This window comes from Vidua chalybeata, chromosome 6, assembly GCF_026979565.1.
Source record: "Vidua chalybeata isolate OUT-0048 chromosome 6, bVidCha1 merged haplotype, whole genome shotgun sequence".
Taxonomy (NCBI): Eukaryota; Metazoa; Chordata; class Aves; order Passeriformes; family Viduidae; genus Vidua; species Vidua chalybeata.
The window spans coordinates 35414672-35436683 of NC_071535.1; the positions used below are offsets into that span (position 1 = coordinate 35414672).

The 22012-nt window shown below is 44.8% G+C and overlaps 1 protein-coding gene across 4 annotated transcripts in view; it reads left to right on the forward strand.

Annotated features, from left to right (window-relative positions):
• Positions 1 to 22012, forward strand: part of RGS6 (regulator of G protein signaling 6) — a 258597-nt gene that overhangs the window by 202684 nt on the left and 33901 nt on the right. For all 4 annotated transcript variants that reach the window (XM_053945324.1, XM_053945326.1, XM_053945325.1 and 1 more), the window contains 3 exons: positions 5063 to 5173; positions 8422 to 8547; positions 17052 to 17238. In XM_053945324.1, coding sequence (XP_053801299.1) covers positions 5063 to 5173; positions 8422 to 8547; positions 17052 to 17238 — 424 coding nt within the window. The remainder of the gene's footprint in view (positions 1 to 5062; positions 5174 to 8421; positions 8548 to 17051; positions 17239 to 22012) is intronic.

The window sequence follows — 22012 nt, forward strand, 5'->3', positions numbered from 1 at the left end:
GTTGAACATGAAGAATAGGATAAGGGCTGGTTCCTTGTAGAGAAATAATAGAGGAATTTTTATTTAAGCAACGTAAAACGGGAATACTCCATGACATGTGCTTTGCAGTACCTGCGCCTGTAGTTAGCATGCATGTACTAAACCAGGTAAATTAAATGGTGAGAGGCTCAATGTAAGTTCCTATTGGCTCATTGTCATGGTTGGACACTGGCGCAATGCCAGCGTCCCCATGAAAATGCATTTTTCTAAATAAATGCTGTGAGATGTTATCAGGAACAGAGCAGAGCAGGCCCAAGCTTAATAACAAAGGAAAAAAACTTGATTAAACTACTACTAATACAGAAAACACATAAACTAAATCCAGGATGAAGACCTTTTAAAACACCCCTCCTCCTCCCAATTTCCAAAAACACCCAGCCATGAAACATCACCTGGGATTCCTGATCAAATTACCACCCTTCAGGTAATCCATACTCAAACTATCAAGAGAGAGAAGTCTCTCTTGCACCACAGACCCCCCAGGAAACACAGCTGCCCCCCTGTGTTTCCCTGTCACACATGGCAACCGCCCGGGAAAGAAAATCTGCCAGTGTGACACTCTCCATTCCATGTCACAGTGCTCTCACCACCGTGCATGGACAGACTGCTCATAGGGCTCCTTTAAGGATGCTTTGCCACGGACCCAAAAATACAACAGTTCAGCTTCTCATCCTGGGACTACAGTCCCCCCCATTTTCCCCTGGGGCCGAGGGGTCCAAAAACAGGACTCATCTTCTTCCCGAAGACAGAGGGTATCACCATTCCCTCTTCAGCTTTCTTCGTTTCTCGCCATTCTTGTGCTGTTCGAAGCTGAAGCAGGTCTCCCTGGGTCACCACTGCATCCCCCTAAAATGCAGTCTCTATTGCAGGAGATTTTGGTTCAGTCTATGGCTAACAAGAAAAGTCCAGCCAAAAGCTACTTCATCATCTCCTCCCACTTAAATATTTCTTCTTCTAACATCTCAAGTCCCGGACTATCTCTCTTCCACTACAAATCAAGGAGGAGTAATACTTTTAAAAAGCCCTCATTTCCTGGAAAGGGTTAAACGTTCAGACTCCCTGGACAGCTGATATCTCGGTCCGGTGTTCCACCTCCCACGCTGGCCATCCCCCCCCCGCCTTCTCCTTCTCCTCTGCCAGCAAATTTCCAGGTGCCGCCAGGCTCTCTGTCTCTTTCCCTCTTGGGGGGGGGGGGGGGGGGGGGGGCAAAGGCATCTCCACTTCTCTCCACCCTTCCATCCAGGAGCTGGCTCGGTTCCAGACCCTCAGCCCCTCGGCCTACCTGGACAAGGCCGTGTGGCTTCCCCTCCTTCACCCAGCCCGTGGCTGGGCAGGGGAGAGTCTTCACTCTCTGACGACCGGAACCAAAAGAGACAGTTCCCCTGGGAGTTCTTGCTTTTAACCCCCTGTGTTCTCAGAGGCGTGTCCATACTTTCAGTGGTCACTCCAGGTGCCAATATCCAAACCTGACCACTGATTGGTTTGACCCAACTTCCTGGAAAAAATTCACTTCCATGTCAAACCACAACACTCATGAAGTTTAGCAATTAAAATGAAAATGTATCCAATTAAGGAGAAAATATTCAGAAGCCCCCTGAAATCCTGCATGCAATGCATCAGGTGGTTAAAATGAGCACATTTACATTGATGTTTTGGGCTTTTGGATCTTTTCAATTAAGAACATATACTTGTATTTTAAAAAAAATGTTATTGTACTGAATTTATTTAAAATTACCTTAATATACTGAGACAGTAATAATTTTCCTGGTTTGAAAAGACCTTTTTTTTTTTTCTTTTTTAATTGCTCTCAAGTTGGGTAAGAAAACGTTGCTATCAAAACCCGTGCAAAATAATAACCAGGAGAAAAGCAAATAAAAAGAACAGTCAAATTACAGAATGACAGAATAAGCTGAGTTGGAGGACACCCACCAGGATCATCAAGTCCAACCCCTGGTGCTGCACAGGAGAGCCCCAAGAATCACACAATGTGTCTGGGAGCATTGACAAAACACCTCTTGAACTCTGGCAGGAATAGTGCCAGGACTGCTTCCCTGGAGAGGCTATTCCAGAGCCCAGACACCCTCTGGGTGAAGAAACTTATATTTCTAAATAATTATTAATAATTATAAAGAATGAAAATCATGGTTGTGACCTTTATATCTTGTGAGGAGGTGTTTGGTCATGTGATGACCAAATGATGAATATTGATTTGGATATTGGCAATATTGATTGAGAATCGCAGGACTTGATGTGGAGAGTGATGGGAAGTGCAGCCTGGATGTGGAGTATTGCAGAGCAGATGGGAGGGAAGCAGAGGAGCTGATGGGTCCAGTGGCTTTGCAGGGCAGGGATGGTGAGGAGGAATGAACATGGATGACCTGACTTGCACAATGGCCTGAAAAAAAAAAAACTGTGCAGCCTTGAAAGCCCCCTGAAAACACTGATTGCAAGCACTAGGAACAAATTTGCTGTCTAAGGAGATGCTGTTATTATCAAGTCAATTTTCAGGCTGGACCTTGCTCTCGGGACAGTTTAGGTGACAATGTGGCAGATAAGGGTACAGGAGATGACTTCTTGGCATGCTCCCTTCAACAGTCAAGCCTGACAGTGGCACCACCTGCCAATTTTTCAGTATAGCACAAAGGTGCTTTCAGGGAGGATGAGGGCAGTAACAAGGAGCAAACAAGTTAGATCAATTGTATTTATTTTACATTAATTCACACTATTCTTGAGATAGCCCTTGTCTGTCAGAAGAGGAAGGCTCTCCAGAGGATATATCCAGTTTCTGTGAGATAAATGCTTGCTGCTAAAGATTTTCTTCCCCTTCCTCCCTGTTCTACTTCCAGGAGTAGATCTGTACCAACTGTGGGAACAGGCATCCCTCAGCTGCTCCATGCACCTTGGAAAATGTCTTTCTTCCACATCTTTTCTTCCCACCTGGGACCTGTACACTGTCAGTTTTAACCACTGAGCTTTGAGAACCGTTGAGCAAAACTATCAATATATTCTATCTATTGTTTTCCCTGACTGCATTGTGCAGTGTTAGTACAAGTTCATTAGACACAGCATCACCAAAATGGCTGGGGAAAAATGAGCATCTTCCTACCAGAAGCAATCTCAGTTCCCTAGATGAAAATCTGTGCTATCCTTTCAGCTTCTCATCAAAGTTCCTGTGAAGGCTCAGCAGGCACCCTTGATTGAGAGACAGTTGGGTTCTCACGGCAAGCTCTGCACCCTTCAGTCAACTGTTCCTATCACCTCTTCTACTGAGTATTCAGTTTATCACCCAAAAGGCCAGGTTTGCATTTTGACAAAAATGATTTTCCTTAGGAGTCCCCTGCCTGTAGCCTCCTTTAGACAATGAGGCAATGATTCTGCTGCTGCCAATTATACTGAATCAGCAAAATGTGCTTAGAAATTCCCCCTTGTTTCATTTTCGGTTTTTCCCCCTTTCCTTTTTGCTAGTACTTGTACTAGCACCTCTGATGCCTTCTTATTATTTTATTAGGAGCAATTCAGGTTTCACAGCAGATATCTCCTGATTGATCCTTTTTGGCTTTCTTTTCTTTTTTAACCAACCCTCTCTTTCATTGATGTCTAAGGCACTGCTGCTGCTCTGTGAAATTGGACGCTGCTCCCTCCTCCAACCCTTGACCCACAGCAGTCATGAAATGTAATTAATGAAATGAGATGAGACAGCCTCAAGTGCCCTAAGGGGCAATGGGAACCTGCTGTGGTTACAAAAGTGTATTATTTTAATGCCTCATGATAAGAGCTAGGACAAACAAAAAGAAATAATTACTATAGAGCAGTTCAGGGAAACTTCCTGCCTTTTATGACCCTTTGTTTGGCAGAGTTTTTTCATTTGCCTGCCTTTTTGAGATGTGGAGGACCAGAGGTAAAGTTTAGCGTGGACAATCACAGTGCGAGTACATTGGTTGTTCAGTATGATAAGACATAATTAACTTAGTTAATTACTTGGCTGACGTAGGCAAAAAATAAAGTGCCTTAGAGTATTTCCAATATAGACTAGAAGAAATGTCTTCTGAATTATTTCATATTTGCTATCTTTCTTTTATAAAAATGCGCCCCTAGCTCCAACCCCAGTGGAATTCCTGAATCATTTATGCAAGCAGACACAATCCTTTCCCCAGAAAGCTCTTTGAATCTCATCCTAGTGAGGATTAGAAGCTATATACCTTAACTGACTCACCATGAAGCAAGCCAATGTAAAGGCCAGGAGTTTTTCCAACATGCATATAATTTACTATTCTCTAAGTTAATTATTACTGTTGAAGTCTTTTACAATAGTGCCATTAGACTAAATACTATACCAACACAACTGAAAAATTATCTATAGGCAAAGCTTTGATGCTTAGAACTATGATCCTCCAAAGACTTAGCTGCAGCCCATGACCCTGTTTAGGTGAGTTTCTCATACTGCATAAATTTATGTGGGTGCAAAAGTTTGCTAAAATGAAAAGGATGAGAGGCAATAGTAACATGCAGCAAATGTTACAGCAGGATGACACACACTTCATATTCTTCCCATGGCTCTCTGGGGGAAGTCCTGCCATACCAATCCAGTTGTTGCCTCATCAGGTTTTTTGGGGGCATCTCAACAGAGACAAGCTTGAGGAAATTGCTGCTGTTGAGGAAAATACTGCAGTGAGCTGGTGGGTGTCTGCAGAGAAATCCTTGCATGCATCATCCCTGGGAAAAGGGTCTCCTGTGATTGCTGAGAAACTGACTAATCCCTGTAAATAAAAAGCAGCATACACCAAAACAAATCAAAACAAAACCACAACCAAACAAAAAAAAAAACAAAAAAACAAAAAAAAAAAAAAAAAAAAAAAAACAAAACAAAACAAAAAACAAAACAAAACAAAAAACACGAAACCCCCACACCAACAAGATAAATAAAAATGCTGTACTTCTTCTGACATGTGACTGAGCATTCAAACCCTTTCTTTATTCTTTTTTTTTCCCTTTTTTTTTTTTTTCTTTTTTTTTTACCTGCCAGTTTAATAGCCTACACAGAGCAGTATGTGGAATATGACCCCTTTATAACTCCTGCTGAGCCTTCCAATCCCTGGATAAGTGATGATGCAGCGTTGTGGGACATTGAAATGAGGTAAAATTAATTGGTAGTTTTAACTAATGTGAGAGTTATTTTGCCATTTTGTTTGTATGCTCTTCACGCTGCCCTGTTTGGAAAGGAAGTTGTATGTCTGTACTACAAGATCCAAGAACATAGCTGAAGTTTATCACTGGTATCTGTGAATTATTCAGCCCTTCCACTTCCCTATGGCTTGATGTATGGGACTCTGTAAGTCGGGTAATGGATGTTCTCATACCTGTTGAGCACATTCACAGACTCAGGTCTAGAAACCCAAACCTGTAGGATACTGCAAAGACAAACTTGTTCCAGCACATCTTATTTGACCCTTGGGAGCCTGCTCTTCCCCAGCTGCAATGCTCCAGTCCTGCTCCTGTCATGGAATCCCATGCAAGATGCTGCTGGAAAAATGGGATGAGTTATAAGTGGTGGCCATTGCTGCTGTGCAGAGTGAGTTTGGCTTAGGAGCCAGAAGAATGCAGCTCACATGTGATGTGTGAGACTTGACAGGTCAGACTTGTAATTGCTTGATAGAGTGAGTTATTCATCTGTTGGTGAACAAGCTGGCTTGTTTCTGTTATGGTGTCAAATAGATGAAAAGAGGGAGGATGTCTGTAGGATATTCAATGCCTTGCACTTCAGAGAGTTTCTTAATTAAAAAAAAAAAAACAAAAACAAAAACAAAACAAAACAAACAAGCAGAACACTGCAGCAGAGATCATGTTTTGCCCATGTGAGCTGGTCCAAGGGAAGTCTGTCCTGGGTCTGTCTCTCTTGCCTTCACAGACTATCCACAATCCTCGTAAAGGGGCTCAAATTTTCTTGCCTGCCAATATGCCTAACAGCTCCCACAGCAAATTTGAATGGAGCTCCCATGCCCCATATTACCTTCACTACTCAATCACATCCTGTGGCCAACAATTGCAAGGGCTCAGCAGCTTCTCCAGTGTTTAGTTGCTGCTATTTGGCACCGAATCTGAACTTGGAGTTCACTTTAGCAAATCTTTGATAAGAGAATGACAAATCTAATCCTGTGTGTTCTTGAATAATAATTTAGAGATGCTATTGGGCTAAGAAAATTGATTCATAGGGAATCAGTTTTCCAGGAAAAGGACAAGATTTTGCCCCATTTAAAAACCAAGTAGTTTGGGATGTGAAAGTTGTTTTCACCTGATTCTCTGGTAGTCACAGAAATACATTATTTTCCTAACCTCTGCCCCTCTTCACATAATTTTAGTATTTGTTATTTCTTTTTTATCTAGTTTCTCCATCTTCCCTAGTAGGACTAGTACCAGATACAGCCTTTGCAAAATACTGCTCTGTAGAAACCCTCACCCACAAGGTAATCCAGGCATCCATTATTTCTGCATCTGTTGACGTAGCTGCAAATCCCAGAAAAGATGTCTGTGTCCCTGAAGAATACAATTAGCCTGATGTCACAGCCGTATAGGAATTTAAAATAAATGCTTGGCTTCTGCTATGATTTCAGAGTTAAGGAAGGTGATTTTCCTGCAGATGAAAAAGAGAAAGCTGTAGTGTGGGGAGATGGAAGAACAAACAGCTCTGTATTTCCATTTTATTCTCTATTGTAAAAAAACTAACTGCATCTGCATCTAGTTGCAACTTGCATGAATAATTAAATGATCCCCAAGATGCCCTTGTGTTGCCTGCAAAGCTGTTTCCTCGGTTAGGAGGGCAGAGCCCTTGCGCAGGAAAACAAAGAGCCTCTCACTGCCAGTGGCAAGGCTGGCTGCTGAGTATGGGCAGCCCCGTGCCACTACAGTTCATCCTCCATGGCAATCAGGACTCAGGAAATGCCACGGAAAGCATTCTATTTTAGACAGCACTTTGGCCTTTTTTTTTGTGTGTGCCAGAACATTGTGTAGCTGCAAGAAGAGCAGGTACAGATCTCTGGATTCAGCAGGAAATTCCCTGAGCTTAGTTTGTGCATGGCTCTGCACAAGCATGGCTTTGGTGTCCCGATGTCCAGGCTGGTTCACGTAACAGGTAGGCTGGATCTGCACCTTTGTCTGCAGCACTGCTGGCTCCTGAGGGAGTGCAGGAGGAGCCATCCCGAGTGTGCTGCTCCTCGAGTGAGGACATGCCTATCAATTTTGCTTAGCCTTTACACCAAGAGAAAATGAAAGCAGGCATGTTATTTACCCCTTTGGCTTATTTGTCTTCAGCACAGATCGCCACTGTCCCCTAAGGCTCCATGATTAGGAATCGCTGTGGACATGACGAGACACATAGTTTAATAGATATGTACTGTTAACAATGGCTCTGCTGTCACAAATGTGAGCAGCTGAGCTGTGTTTTAATGGTTGTCTCATAGTATGATGCCATCACACCAGAAGCTTTCAAACACTTTGTGAGCCCAGATTATGCTCTGATGCAGGCTGTCTCATAGGATCCTCGTTGTGATTCCCAGGCACCACCACTCCCCATAGGCGTCTCTGCTTACATGCCTGGCAATTCAAACAACAGCTTATTTAAGTTGGGCTGTATTAAGAAATAATTAAGAAGAAAGGTTGCTGGTGATTTTGGATGCCTCTGCATCTCAGTATCCCAGCTGAGACACAAAATAAAAGTCTGATTATCATGGAGAGTAGGAGGAAGATGCTTTTTAGTCTTCTGAGACTTAGGCATGCAAAAACCAGAGGCACTAAAAAATAAAAGACCACAAACCAGTAGTCATTTTAGATATTTTGCCTGCACTGCTTCTTAGTGGAACTGCTTTTCTAATGCAAATGTGGATCTGAAAATCTGAAGCCAGTTCCAAGTGACCAGGCAGTACTGTGTGGAACACAAGGAAATGCTCTGGAGCTCACCAGTGACCCAGGGAACATTGCTGGGAAATTTCTGCCTTGATGCGTAAGAAATCCTAAGGTACATTTGAGGAGATATGCAAGAAGTGCATAATGAATAATCATTTAGGCATGGTATGCTGTTCTTCCAAATGACACCTACCAGAAATTGCTCTGAAAATCATATAATTCACATTCTCTTTGTTTCACCATATATGTAGCACCCAAATAGTGTCCTTTAATGATTCAAATTATGCAATGAGTTAAAGTCCTCCAGTTGCTTTAATGATAATCTTGGTCTTTATAGGTTGTTTATGTTATTTGCTAACTTGTATTTCTGAAAAATATTGAGAAAAAAACAACATCTCCCTTCACTTAGCAGAAACAGCAGCAGCTGCTCGGACAGCAGGCAGAGATGCACATTCCATCTGTTTTTCCTCTTCTCTCTCCAAACAGCAAAGAACCTAGTCAGCAGCGTGTGAAAAGATGGGGTTTCTCCATGGATGAGGTGTTGAAGGACCCAGTAGGACGAGACCAGTTCCTTCGTTTCCTGGAATCAGAATTCAGCTCAGAAAACCTCAGGTGAAACCTTTTCTGACTTGACTAAATGAATGGGCCTGATCCTACACTCTTGCATAGGTGAAATGCAATGTTTGGTGTGTCTTGAATGCTAAAAACACCCATTTGAATAAAGGTGAGAATGGCAGGACTTGGCCCATAGCACTGCTAAACACCTATACTAGACCTATGTGAGTAATCTCAGAAGCAGTGTTTAGCAGAGCCAGTGTTGTATCTTCTGCACGCAAGGTCTTGCAGACTTGCATGATGTGATGAGATGCAGCACATCGCACCTGAGCCCCCTGACAATATATAGGATCTATGTGTGTCTCTGTGGCAGGGCTTGTGTGAAGAATACAGTATGGTCATTATGTGGCTAAGAACTGTTGCAGTATTGGCAGTCACCAGGTCAGGTCAGCAACAACTACTTTTAATTTTGGCATGTGCTAACTATCCGACAGCTTGTCTCACCTTAACAAGACTCTCTGTGTGGGGATTCTCAGTACCTGACTTCTCAAGTTGTGAAGAAGTCAAAACTTCTGTCATGAAAAATATGATACCCACATGATCCTACATCAGGCTGAGAGCCAGTAAACCCCACTTTTTTTACTGAATAACACTGCAGAGACTTTGTTGTGGTGCTGTGGTTGTGTCTCAGCACAAGGATGGGTAAAGGGACAGGTTCTTGTGGGGTTTTTTTTGGGCAGTCGTGTTCCAGAAGGCTGAGTGAGCATTTGCAGGGAAGCCCAGAGAAGCTTGCAGGTTCACTGGCAGAACTGTGCCTGCTCTTGGGCTGAGGAAATCTGATGTCAGTGATCACACAGTCAGTCCAGTTTGGCCTTTGCTGGTAGTGAGCAGGCTTGATGTTCTCTTTTTACAGCAGATAAGAACCTGATTGCACAGCCCTGTTTAGTTATGTTTTTTTCATTCTTTTTCATTTAGAAAATAAAATACATTACTAAAGCATGTGAACAATTGTCACTGTAATGCAGTCAGCTAGCCTGCAAGGTCTGAAAGAGGAATTCCCCAGAAAGTGATTTTTAAGGACATTGGAACTTACCATCCTATTTATCAGGTTTCCCTGTCCAAGGAAAAGTACAGAAACATGCCAGCAGCAAAACAGTGAAAACTCCTTGCACCTTATTGTTTTGAAAAACCTGAAAGATAATCTGTAAGAAAACAAGGGAATGTTACTAATTACATAAATGAGCTTGAAATTTTGTTGCTAAACAGGTACTGAACTTGCATATGCTTACTGCAGTTATGTACAGCAGCACTCATTTGCAATTAAATTGTAGTGATGAAGTGCAAAATTAATATACTGTATTAAAATACTCTTCAAATTAGTGTTCTGAAATTAATCTGGGGTTGTGCTAATGAAATCCAGCAGGTTTTATGACTAGTGTCTGTCCCCCACATTCATCCTACTCAAACAAATGGAGAAAGTTTGATTATGAGGAGGCAAACTTGTACCTTCCATGGTCAGTCAGAGCTGCTCCTCCTGCTGATGCACATTCTCTTTGATTTTGAGATGTAGTGAAGGGAGGTGGCAAAATCAGTGGGCTGATGGGCAGGTTAAATCCTGCATCCTTTGTGGAAGACGTTGGCATCATTCTTAGTATGGGAACTTTGCAATCATTCTTATGGTATCATTACAACGGTATTGGCTTATGTGGTACTATTTTCTCATACTGGATACATTAGCAAGCCTGCTTAAAGCTTTAAATAACAGGATGCAAAGGCAGAAATATTAATGATGAAAACTGGAATAGAGTGTATTATTGGCAGTGATGCTAGAGAGAAGAAGGGTTCAGGTGAGGCAGAGAAAGCTCCTTAATTCTCACTAGGAGTATGTACCATTAAAAAAAAGCAACAGCTGGATGCTTACACATGCAAGCAAAATCTAAGTTACACTCAACAGCAAAGTTAGGATCTGCCTCACCTAAGCTGACAGCTCGGAACCACATGCTCTCTTTTTATGCAGTCTCCCATCAGAGAGAGAGAGAGAAGAGAAGCTTCTCTGAAGCTGAAGAGGAGTCAGTGAATCACCTGAGAAGGATTTGTTTCAGCTTTAAGTGGAAACAAAACTAAAAGCAGCTAAATTACACTAGAAAGCACCTGTCTCTTGTTATCATAAACCTGGAGAGACTGATTCAAATGAGTGCATGGCAGACAACTACAGTTAAGTGAGACACATCCCACCCAAACCCTGGGAAGGTGTAAGAAACTTTCTGAGAGCACAGCACTTAGTACCTTGCTAGAAAAGTAACATTCACAGTTAATCTTCTCAGGACTCTCTTCCCAGTAACTACCCAGACATCTTGGAATTTTTTTTGCAGCAGGGATGTGTTATCCCTTGGGAGTGTCAGTAGGATCTTGGGAGTATCCTTAGCATTAACGCTGGCCGGAGCCCTCTAGGCCCCTATGTTGAATTTAAGGCAGATCTGAGAAATTGACTGCTCTAAAACTAGAAATTCATGGTAGCACTAGAAAGGTTTTGAGAAGTGTGTGTTTGAGAATGCCTTGAAATGAATGTAATTCAGTAATACAGCAAGGGGACAAAATTCAGCTCTTATACCTTGTGGTGAGAGTCCCAAATCACAGGGCTGATGGTGGTGGGGTATTTCCATCTCTTCCTAGCTGAGAAAAATTGGTCCCAGTGGGGGTCTTGGGTGAGGCACTGCCAGAGACAGCAGCAGACTAGACTCAATGACCTCCCAGATCATCTTCCAGCTGTGTTTCTGTGTTCTAATAAACTTGCAGGATCTTGTCCACAAGTCTCCTAGGCTCAGCTGAGTCCTGTAACTTACTTATTTATTGGCTGTCCATTATTTATGTGGGAGCAGGAAAGCCAGTCAGTTGGGTATATTTCTCTCGGTTTTTATTTTAACTCTTTTCCTTGCTCTGTTTTCTTCCTCCTCTCTGCTGTTATCTTTCATCTACAATTTGTTTTGACTTGGGTGATTTATGAAGTACCCAAAATATAGCAGATAAAATGCTAAATTTAAAACAAAATAAATAAGAAAGGATAAGAAAAGAAAGGGCATCAGAGAGTTATTATACATTTTTTATGATCTGGGAACCTTCTAAGACATCTTGAGATTGCTGAGATGTTAATTTAGCTGGTGGATTGAATTACCACCCCCGCCTCAAACTTTCAAGAGTGTCAGCTGGAAACAGCAAAGTGGGAATATGGGACATGGGAATTTCACCCGAAGGGAAAGGAGGCTGCGCACCTGTTTATAGACCTCAGTGGGAAACACGGGACACTTTGTGGGAATGCACTGTGGAGCTGGCAATGCATGGATGCAGGCGCCCTGGGCCATATTGCTGGTGAGCATGTGTTGAACACGGAGATCGCAGGAAAGGAGTTTTACCTGCAGAAAGTGTTTCTATCCTACATGAGTCCTAATGGTTGAACTTGTTGCCAGGTTTCCCCCCTCGCCGCCCCCCCCCCGCCAGTTTTCATCTGGAAAGGAGAAGTTCAGGCAGTGAGGCAAGCTCATATATGCCGTAAACACACCGAGCCGCCCCAAAGCCCCGTGTTCCCTAAAAAAAGAACGTTCCCCCAGCAGTTCCGAGGCTGTGCCAGCGCCGGAGGGCTAAGCGGGGTGCGGGCAGTGCTGGGATGGTGCGGGCAGTGCTGGGATGGTGCGGGCAGTGCTGGGATGGTGTGGGCAGTGCCGGGCAGTGCTGGGATGGTGTGGGCAGTGCCAGGCAGTGCGGGCAGTGCTGGGATGGTGTGGACAGTGCCGGGCAGTGCTGGGATGGTGTGGGCAGTGCCAGGCAGTGCGGGCAGTGCCGGGATGGTGTGGACAGTGCCGGGCAGTGCCGGGATGGTGTGGGCAGTGCCAGGCAGTGCGGGCAGTGCCGGGATGGTGTGGGCAGTGCCGGGCAGTTCGGGCAGTGCCGGGTGGTGCGGGCAGTGCTGGGATGGTGCGGGCAGTGCCGGGCAGTGCTGGGATGGTGCGGGCAGTGCTGGGATGGTGTGGGCAGTACCGGGCAGTTCGGGCAGTGCCGGGCAGTTCGGCAGTGCTGGGATGGTGTGGGCAGTGCCGGGCAGTTCGGCAGTGCTGGGATGGTGTGGGCAGTGCCGGGCAGTTCGGCAGTGCTGGGATGGTGTGGGCAGTACCGGGCAGTTCGGGCAGTGCCGGGCAGTTCGGGCAGTGCTGGGATGGTGTGGGCAGTGCCGGGTGGTGTGGGCAGTGCTGGGATGGTGTGGGCAGTGCTGGGATGGTGTGGGCAGTGCCGGGCAGTTCGGGCAGTGCTGGGATGGTGCGGGCAGTGCCGGGCAGTTCGGGCAGTGCTGGGATGGTGTGGGCAGTGCCGGGCAGTTCGGGCAGTGCTGGGATGGTGTGGGCAGTGCTGGGATGGTGCGGGCAGTGCCGGGCAGTTCGGGCAGTGCTGGGATGGTGCGGGCAGTGCCGGGCAGTTCGGGCAGTGCTGGGATGGTGCGGGCAGTGCCGGGCTGTGCGGGCAGTGCTGGGATGGTGCGGGCAGTGCCGGGTGGTGCGGGCAGTGCTGGGATGGTGCGGGCAGTGCCGGGCAGTTCGGGCAGTGCTGGGATGGTGTGGGCAGTGCCGGGCAGTTCGGGCAGTGCTGGGATGGTGCGGGCAGTGCCGGGCAGTTCGGGCAGTGCCGGGTGGTGCCGGCAGGCGACGCCGTCGCCCCGCGCTGCGCGGGCCCCTCAGCGGGCCCGGGCAGGGCCGCACGGCGGGCGCTGCCCCGCGGCAGCGACAAAAGGGCTTTCCTGCCCCACGGCGGTGAAAGGACTTGCAGGAGAAGGAGGGCCTTGCACCGTGGACGCCGGCGTGCACCGCATGGGAGGGGAGGGGGAGGTCTGCGGGACGCTTGCTCCGTCCCCACCGACACTGCGGTCTCCTTGGCAGGTCCCCAGTGCCCCAGCGTGCAGCTTTGCAGCATCTGCCAACCCCCAGCTTGCTCACCAAGGACAGATTTTTGTTGCTCTTGGCCGTGCCAAGCTCACCATGCCAATGATCTGACCATTAAACAACACAAAGATGTGAATATTGCCCCTGTCTGAATTGCATTTTGATTTTTATCTATTGCTTTCATTAATTTCTGGCTGAGATGTTCAAAGTTATTTCTTGGTGAATTGAAGAAGATTTGTGAATGGTTAGAGATGTGAGACCAGAGGGGCATGGGATACTAGCATGGAACTACTGAGGCAAAGAGAGGAGTGTGCTTGGATTCCAACCTCAGACAGTTGCTTGATGAATTCACTGTCAAGCTAGGCATATTGTGTCCACCCCCAAGATGGGGATATAACACTGCCCTTATCTTGGCTGTTGTTTCTCAGTTTCTGGAGTCATCTGTATTTTGCCTCCTGATCAGGATTTTAAATTAATTTTTGTTCTGCAATGTACCTCAGAAGAAACCACTCCCCCACTACTCAACTTGTCCTTCCTCAGCAGCCTTTTCACTGGGGGGCATCTTTGAACAGCAGTGACCAAGCACCTCTGCAGTGCCCTGCAGGGAGGCAGAGCATACACACTGAGGTCCGGGAGCTCTCTGTACCTTGGGGGAGCTGTGGAGGATAAATGCCATTGTGGGATATCTTCTGCAAGTGGCAGCAGTTTAATTACAAGTTGGATGAGGCTGGACTGGTTTTTGCCACTGACAGCACTTTAGGATACCATATTATCAGCCTTCTCCAGTCCTTACATGCTGTTTTATAAAGGACAAAGAATCTGTGATCAATGCTGCTGTACCCTCTGTGCAGACAGTCCCTGTGCCAGTCCTGCTCTGCTTAAAGGGCACCTGTGGAGAGGACACACAAGGACATCTCCCTTCTTCCCTGCCCTGTGCAAAGGTGTCTGCTGGACATCCATCTCCTACAGAAAGAGAGGAGGCAATGCAGGATTTTCACCTGACTCCTTGTGAACTTGCAGCTGGGCTTGTGCTTCAGAAATTGCAGGAGTGATTCAGGGAGGGCATTTGCACTTTATAATTGAGTAGAATTTCCAGCACAGTCATTGTACATCAGCTCCTTTCCTAAGTAGAAATACCTGCTTCTCTCTTGTAAATGCTATAAATCCCATAGGAAGCCCTGCTTATTTGTTGGCTTCATGTTGATTCCTTGTGGCAAAGCATTTGCCTCAGAGTTGAAGCTGTGGGGCTGGGTACCCCTCTTTGATGTTACTTGATTTTCAGATGCCAGCTATAGTGAATAGCTTTGAAATTTTTACCAAGACAAAACTCCCCTTTGCCTTGAAGAGGACATCCAGCCTTGGGCATGAATTCACAATTGCTTGCAGTAAAAAGAGCTTGTTCTTGTTACTGTCAGGTTGGTCTGGTTGGTTGGTTTTCAGATTGAGCCAAATGGTTATTAAAATGGATGGTGCTCCTGTTCTAGCAAGCTGTCACTTCACAGCGTTCCCAGTTCTCTCACAAGCATGCTTTCCCAGCCCGCCTCCCCGGCTCCAGGGGCAGAAGATAAGCCAGAAGAAAAGGTTCTCTCTAGCTAAGTGTTTGTCTGAAATGTCCCAGCTACTCTGGAATGATTAGCATCTTTTCTCCCTGTGCCTTTTCTGCATTTACATGTTCCCTATTACATCTGAAATTGAATGATAAAGTATTTTCAAATAACGGAAGCCACATATGGCATCAGATTACTGTGCTGTGAGTGCCACCCTTTACTTTCTGCATGCATGTGATAAGTGGGGGTGTCACTGCTCAAATGACAAGGCAGGATATCAGGTGCACTTAAACTCTCAAAGATGGAAAAGGACCAACCATGCACACTCCTCCACCAGCCCCAGATACTCCAGTTCATAAAATCAAACGTCACCTTGGTAGAACCACAAGTATGTGACTCTACAGGTACTGATGTAGTGTTGGAGTGTACCCCAGTCTGTTTTACTGAACCTGCCAAGGAAATGGTAAAACCTTATGAAGTAATATCATCAAGTGGCTTGGCTGAGTCAGGGCTGTGGCATGAAGCCCCCTGATGGTCGGGAAGAAGCAGCAGACAGGCAAGGAGGATTTAGCCTGGCCTTGCATGTAGTGTGGATGTAATTTTTTCCCCAAATCAACTCTATTGCAGGTTTGCTTCTATTGCAGGTAGGATACCAGGCTAAATGGGGTAGCAGCCTCATTTGCTTGCAGTAACACCACTGATTCCACGGCGTTTAGGTACTGCTTGCAGCCATTAAAGAAGCTAGAGTCAGGAACAGCACAGGAGTCACCAGGCTGCTGTCTCCTCTACCCACCCTCACTACCATTGGGATTTTTGTCTGGGACAGACTTTATCTTCCTCCTTCCACCATGGAGGAATATTTGCCTTAGAGGCAGCACACTGACACCACTGAATCATTTGGGGTGAGAAATCAGGACTTCAGTTACAGTTCAACTGGTTTATAAGGGAGACACAGGATTTTCCAAGTGTGCAGCTCTTGCGGATGCCCTGAACAAGCAGTGACCCACACAATCCCTGTCTCTGCACAGTCTGCCCAGCAGAGGGAGTGCATAAGAGCAGGGCAGGGACGGCCAAGGTGAGCCCTGCCCTCCTTGTCACCCTGGATAATGGACCTTTGCCAGGGGGTAGGAAAGAGCTGGCTCTTGCAGGTGGCTGCAAAGGTGCCTTCAGTACCTGTTTGCCCTGTAGCCCTCAGCACTCCCTGCAGAGCACTATTGTGCTTGCTCAACCAGGTTGCAGGGCCCAGGTACTCAAGGCAGATAACCTTCAGGGATACCTTCTTGCTGGAAGATAAAGCTGACCAAAACAAAAGGCTACTGGGCACCATGCATCTTCTGAATTAATCACATGAAAGAGCAATATCAGCAATAAACAAAACTAGCACCACCACAAAATGTCTTTTCTTTTTCCTAGGATAAAAGACAAAAGACATGCATGTCACTCTTGCAAAATATTCTGTGGTCTTTGTTTTCACAGATCAAGATATGGATTATGTCCTTAGTCATCAAAGGGATTATCTTCTCATTGTATATAAACTTTGTTTAGTCTCTAAGCATAGCCTAGTCAAGAAAATACCCCTGTAAAATTGGAGTATGGCATGGCCAGAGCCATCTTTTCTCATGGCATCCATCTGAATGCTGGTCAGTTTACAAGTAAAAAAAAAAAATCTCTTAAGTGGCATTTCTACAACTTCACACTGGAAATTATATGAATGTTAAGTTTGTTCTTCATTTTACATCCCCTGTGGATGACCAATCCTGCAGTCAGCAATGACCAGCACATTGCAGCGGGGCTGTAGGAGGCAGAGCCTGCTTCTCTCCTCCAGCTGCATAGCTCTGGAGGTTTCCTGTTTGCTTACCTAATCTGACACTTCTGCAGGGGCAGTTTAATAAGAATATATCACTTCTTAAAGTCAGTGTTCTGATCTCAGCCAAAATATAAGGGGTAAAGTACATCACCCCTTCCCCTTGAAATCATGCTAACATGGAGAGTCTTCTGGTTTAGGACTCTGCCTAGGCTTATTCCCAAAACCTTATCTATATTTATATCTTTTTCTCTTTTCTGCCCTTTTAATTTTTGCCTAGTACAGGTTTTGGTTGGCTGTCCAAGATCTCAAGAAACGACCTTTACAGGATGTGACCACGAGAGTGGAAGAAATCTGGCAAGAGTTTCTAGCTCCTGGGGCCCAAAGTGCTATTAACCTGGATTCCCACAGCTATGAGAAAACAAGCCAAAATGTCAAAGACCCAGGGAGATATACATATGAAGATGCACAGGTTCGTTTTTGGGTTTATGGAACTACTGCTAATGAAACTCTAATGAAACTCTCAGTTTTAATATGATATTCCACTATCACATTGTCACTGCTCACTTGTAAGAAAAAGCAGATGCACAGTTTGAAGTGACTTTGAGGATACCTATTCAAGCTGGGTAAATGATATTTTCATTGAATCTATCTGTTATAACAGGCTAAGGCTCCTCTGGGAACAAATCTACAAGACTGCAAGCTGGAGCCATGTCTCAGAGAAAGCCCAGATGAAAAAGTGCTATACAGTTCAGCTTGTCTGTCTGTGCTACCTCTCACCAAAGTCTGGCATATTTACAGAATGGCCATTGTTATATCAAAACCCTGGCTAATATGCTTTTCTCTATTTTATTTATTTATAGCTAATTATATCCCCCTGCCAAACCCCAAATGCAGCAGCTCCCTCCAACACAGCTAGAAATTTGTCCACCGGACAATACCTTAGAGTAATGATAGGACAGTAGGCAATGCAGTGAGCTTAATCCTTCCCTCCTAAGGCTCCAGATTTATCAGGGAAATTTTACAGATAAACCGTACATGGAAAATGCCTCCAGGAAAACAGATAATTTGAGAAAAACTGCTATAAACAAGGGTAAAGCTGCATAACCTTCTGGAAAGTGAAAATAGAATTTTTAAATTTTTAAGAAATTAAAATGAAGAAGGGATCATTTGGCAAATATTACTAGGGACACGATTAAAAGATATGCTCCTCATAATCATTTTTATCACAAGATGTAGTAAAACCAACAGCAAATGAAAAGAATTCCTGGGTTTGGGGATTTTTTTTTCTAATTGGCATTCAAAGGCAATTCTTCAAAATACTCCACTAACAAAATACTTTCATCTCGGGGGAGATGTTGTAGACCACTTATACAAGGTTAGGCAATGAATTTTTCAAACCAGCATCAAATACTCTATTTTCCTGAATGCAATCTTGCTCCTTGGGGCTAGCATAGAAGGAATGTACGTGAAGTTTCAAGGCAGTCCCCTGTGAATATCAGGCAACTTAAATGCCCTTTCTAAAGCTGAGAGATATAGGAGTGTGAAGACATTCTGGATAAGATGTATTCTTTGCTTGGCAGTTGTAGTGAAAAAGAACTGCATGCATCACCTGAAAAAAATGATGATGGCAAAATGCAGGATAAAGTAGATAGGTGAATAATGGGAGAATTGATTAAATTGATAAGTAGAAGTACTAAGAATAAGGTGAATGTTTACATGATGAGTATGTAATTAGAAGAAGACCTGGAGGATTTAGCCTTGAACTGATCAGTTCACAATGTAATTGCCATTCAAAGGGGAATTGATAAAATCAAGCTGGAGCCCTGGCAGTTAGACTGCAGTTTTAGCTCCTTGGGTTAATTTTATTTCAGTGGATTTTTACAGTGACAGATCTCTTCAATTCATCTGTTGTGGTTCATGGACACAGAAATATGAGGCAAAGGTAGACCTTCAAGGGCCAGCTATAGTTATCTTGGAGATTGAATCTGTTGAATCCTCAAGAGAGGAGATAGCACAATGTGGAAGGTGAACCCAGTTACCTTCTTGGGCAGTGGGCTTGTGGTAGGTCTCCAAAGGCCAAGCAAGCTGTTTGTGACTGCTTAACTGGATAGCTGAGAAGGGGTTCTAACAAATGCAGGAAGAAGCAGGACATTGCTGAAGGGTGTAGTTCCCTGGTAGAGTTTTTACTGGCTCATCCTGCAGAAGCGACGTTTTTGTTTGCACACCCACTTCATGGGAGCCAGTGCAGATTGCACCCAGGGTGCTGTAAATCTTCCAAGACCTGCCATGGTGTTTCTCACAGGTCAGCCCTGCCATCGCAGAGGCTCTTGTCCATGAATCTGTAGCAGCTGCCTTATCTCAGCACCCTGCCACCAGGAGTCCATGGGAGCTCCCACACATCCCACATTCCTAGGGACTCAGCAGATATAACTAATCAAAACACCCTCTGTGGGAGGGGAAAATGCAAGTGTTGTCCTGTCCTGGATAGCTTTAGCACAAAGAGGAAAACAACTGAAATGTCCTTGTAAGAAAAGAACAAGAAAAAATTCAGTTTATGCGGCAGTTTACTCAACAGCACATTCTTTGAATGCCTGCAGGTCTGAGCCACTAAGAGGAAGAAAAAGAGTTACCAATCTGAGAAAATTAGTTTGATACTCATGCAGTGTAAGAATAGGAGAAAGTGATGTGGCACTGTAGTCATGACTTGAAAGATCCACAAAATGGCAATTCTGTATATAAAGCACTGGAAATGGACACATTGTTGTACTTGGGAAGGGCAAGGTGTAGCAGAGCACATTCAGGCCAGCAAAGGCTTTATAAAAGGAAGTTGAAAGCAAAGCATCATTTGTTATCGGGTGCTTAACAGTCTACATTGATGCGCTTCTTTGCACACCCTTGGCTCCCAGCCCCAAAGAGCTCTCCCAGATGCTGCTCAACCATCTGGTAAGGCAACTAGCCTGGATAAAAACAAGGAGAAAAGGGGCTCTTGGCAAACATTCCTCTTGCTTCAAACCTCTTTGTCCCCAGGCCAGTCATGGTCTGAAAGCAAATGGCTGCTCTGTTTAAGAAAATCTCAGCTCCAAATCTCAATCCCCAAAGCACTCCTAATCCAAACCTGAATTTGGTATGCATTTATTTCAGACATCTCTCTGAGATGGATTCCTGTTCCACAGAAGCAAGTATTGTGCCATTTACCCATCTCAGCTTAAGATACTTGCTGTGCAGTGTCCCTCAGTGCTGCTGCACTCCACAGTCCTGCACTGCTGGGCTTGCATAGAGCTGCCCTTCCTGCTGTGGCTCCCGTAGGTGCCATCGCCCACCCCATGCCCAGCTCAATCTGTGCCAGCACATCTCAGCTCTGAGCAGAGTGTGCTGTGCTAGCTCAGCCTGCATTCCCCTCCCCAGCTGTCCAGTTTATTGGTGTCTCTGTCCTTGAGCAGCCCAGCGCTGGTCCTAGCTCTGTCCTCATCATCAGCTCTGCCACCTGTCTTGGTCCGCAGCACCTTCTGTCATTTTAGTGCTGGGCCCCTTCAGAGGGGAGCCTACCAATTTAGCTGATTATTTTCTGCTCTTAAACAACTGTCCTCTGTGTAAAATATTATGATTATCATACCATTTTCACTGGGGAGCAAAGCAGCTTTTAATACAAGGGGCATCGTCAGGAAAGGTCAGTTCAATTAAACAGTGAAGTACTTAGCAGGATGTAAGCTCCCACAGGAGTTATCAGCATCATTGAACAACCAATATGGGGCTGTGCAATATGAAGCAGGCACCGCCAGCTCTGGAAAGTAAATAGGTTTGGGTCCATCTGAATGGCCTCTTTTGGCTAATGAAGCTGCTGACAGCCAAAGTAATTCATCTTTACATGGGAACACATAGCTGTAAGTGTGACAATTATGGCTTATCTGTACATGTTATTAGTTTTTTAACCATTCTTCCCCTACCCCCATCAAGCATCTCCTTGCCTCTCCTAAAATGTCTTTCTGCCTTCAGAAAACCTTTAATCCCTTCCTCTGTCCCTTGGTTTTGGGAGCTAGTATCACCAGGACACATTGTGTTTTCTCACAGTAATGTTTGTAAGGACATTTAGTCTACATTTACTGGTAGACTTCAGAGCTAGGTGTACCAGAGTCAGGTAAGCCACACAGTTGTCTTTGGAAATCCTTTCCTGTTTTCTTTGTTTATTTTTATTATTTAATAAATAAAATAGACTTTTAGATTGACATTCCTTTTCCTGAACTAACCAGCTGTTGTTTCTTTGAAGATAATTCAGAGAAATTCAGTTCTAATCCAGGCTCTTTTAGGAATTTTAACTGCTCTTTTCAGATCCTTGGCTAATTCCAGAGCAGATTTAGACCACAATGCTAAATTCCAGGCAGCTCAAACCAGAAATGTACCTGTCCCAGATTTGAAACACAGAATAATTTGGGACACCAAAGCACCTTTAAATTTCATCTAGTCCAGCTCCCCTGAAATGAGCAGGGCAGATCTTCAACTTGATCAGGTTTCTCAGAGGCCTGTTCAACTTGGCCTTGAATGTTTCCAGAGACAGGGAATCTACCACCTCTCTGGACAATCTTGGTCAGGGTTTCATTATCTTCATTGTACAAACTTTCTTCCTTAAATCTAGTCTTGAGATGTGCTCAGCATCATGTTCATGCTCTCAGCTGCTTCATGTGTAGTTCAGTTTGTTCTAGACTGTGACAGAGATACAAGTCCTTGCAGGATTCATCAGTGATTAGTCATCAGTTTGCATTCTGGTTCTATCAGGAAGCTCAAGGTGCTGAGAGAATTTGACAGGATCCTGTTGAATTCAAAACCAAACTCCCAAGTTTAAGCAAGGATCTCTTGGAAGTGAAATGTTATTTTTTACCAAGAAGGGAAAATGAGGGGGGACTTCTCCTAGCTTTGTGTTTTCAAGCATGCACAGGATGTGGAAGGCCTGATGTCTATTCAGTGGGCATAGAGAATTCCTTTTGTAGGTCTGGAGTAAAATCTCAACATGGAAGGAAGATGTGAAAATAATCATTCATTGTGTGTCTGTGTCATCTTTTGTGTAAGAACTTAGAGAAGCATTATTCCTATTTTCTTAAAGTTTTGTCCAGTCACCTGAGTTACGTGCATGCGTGTAAAGGACAAGGACTAAGGATTGGTTAGCAGCGCAGGCAGCCAGCTAGGGGACATGGGGCAGACCAAGGTGCTCTGCCTCTAAGAGAAGATCAAGTCCACCTTAACCAGTGCTG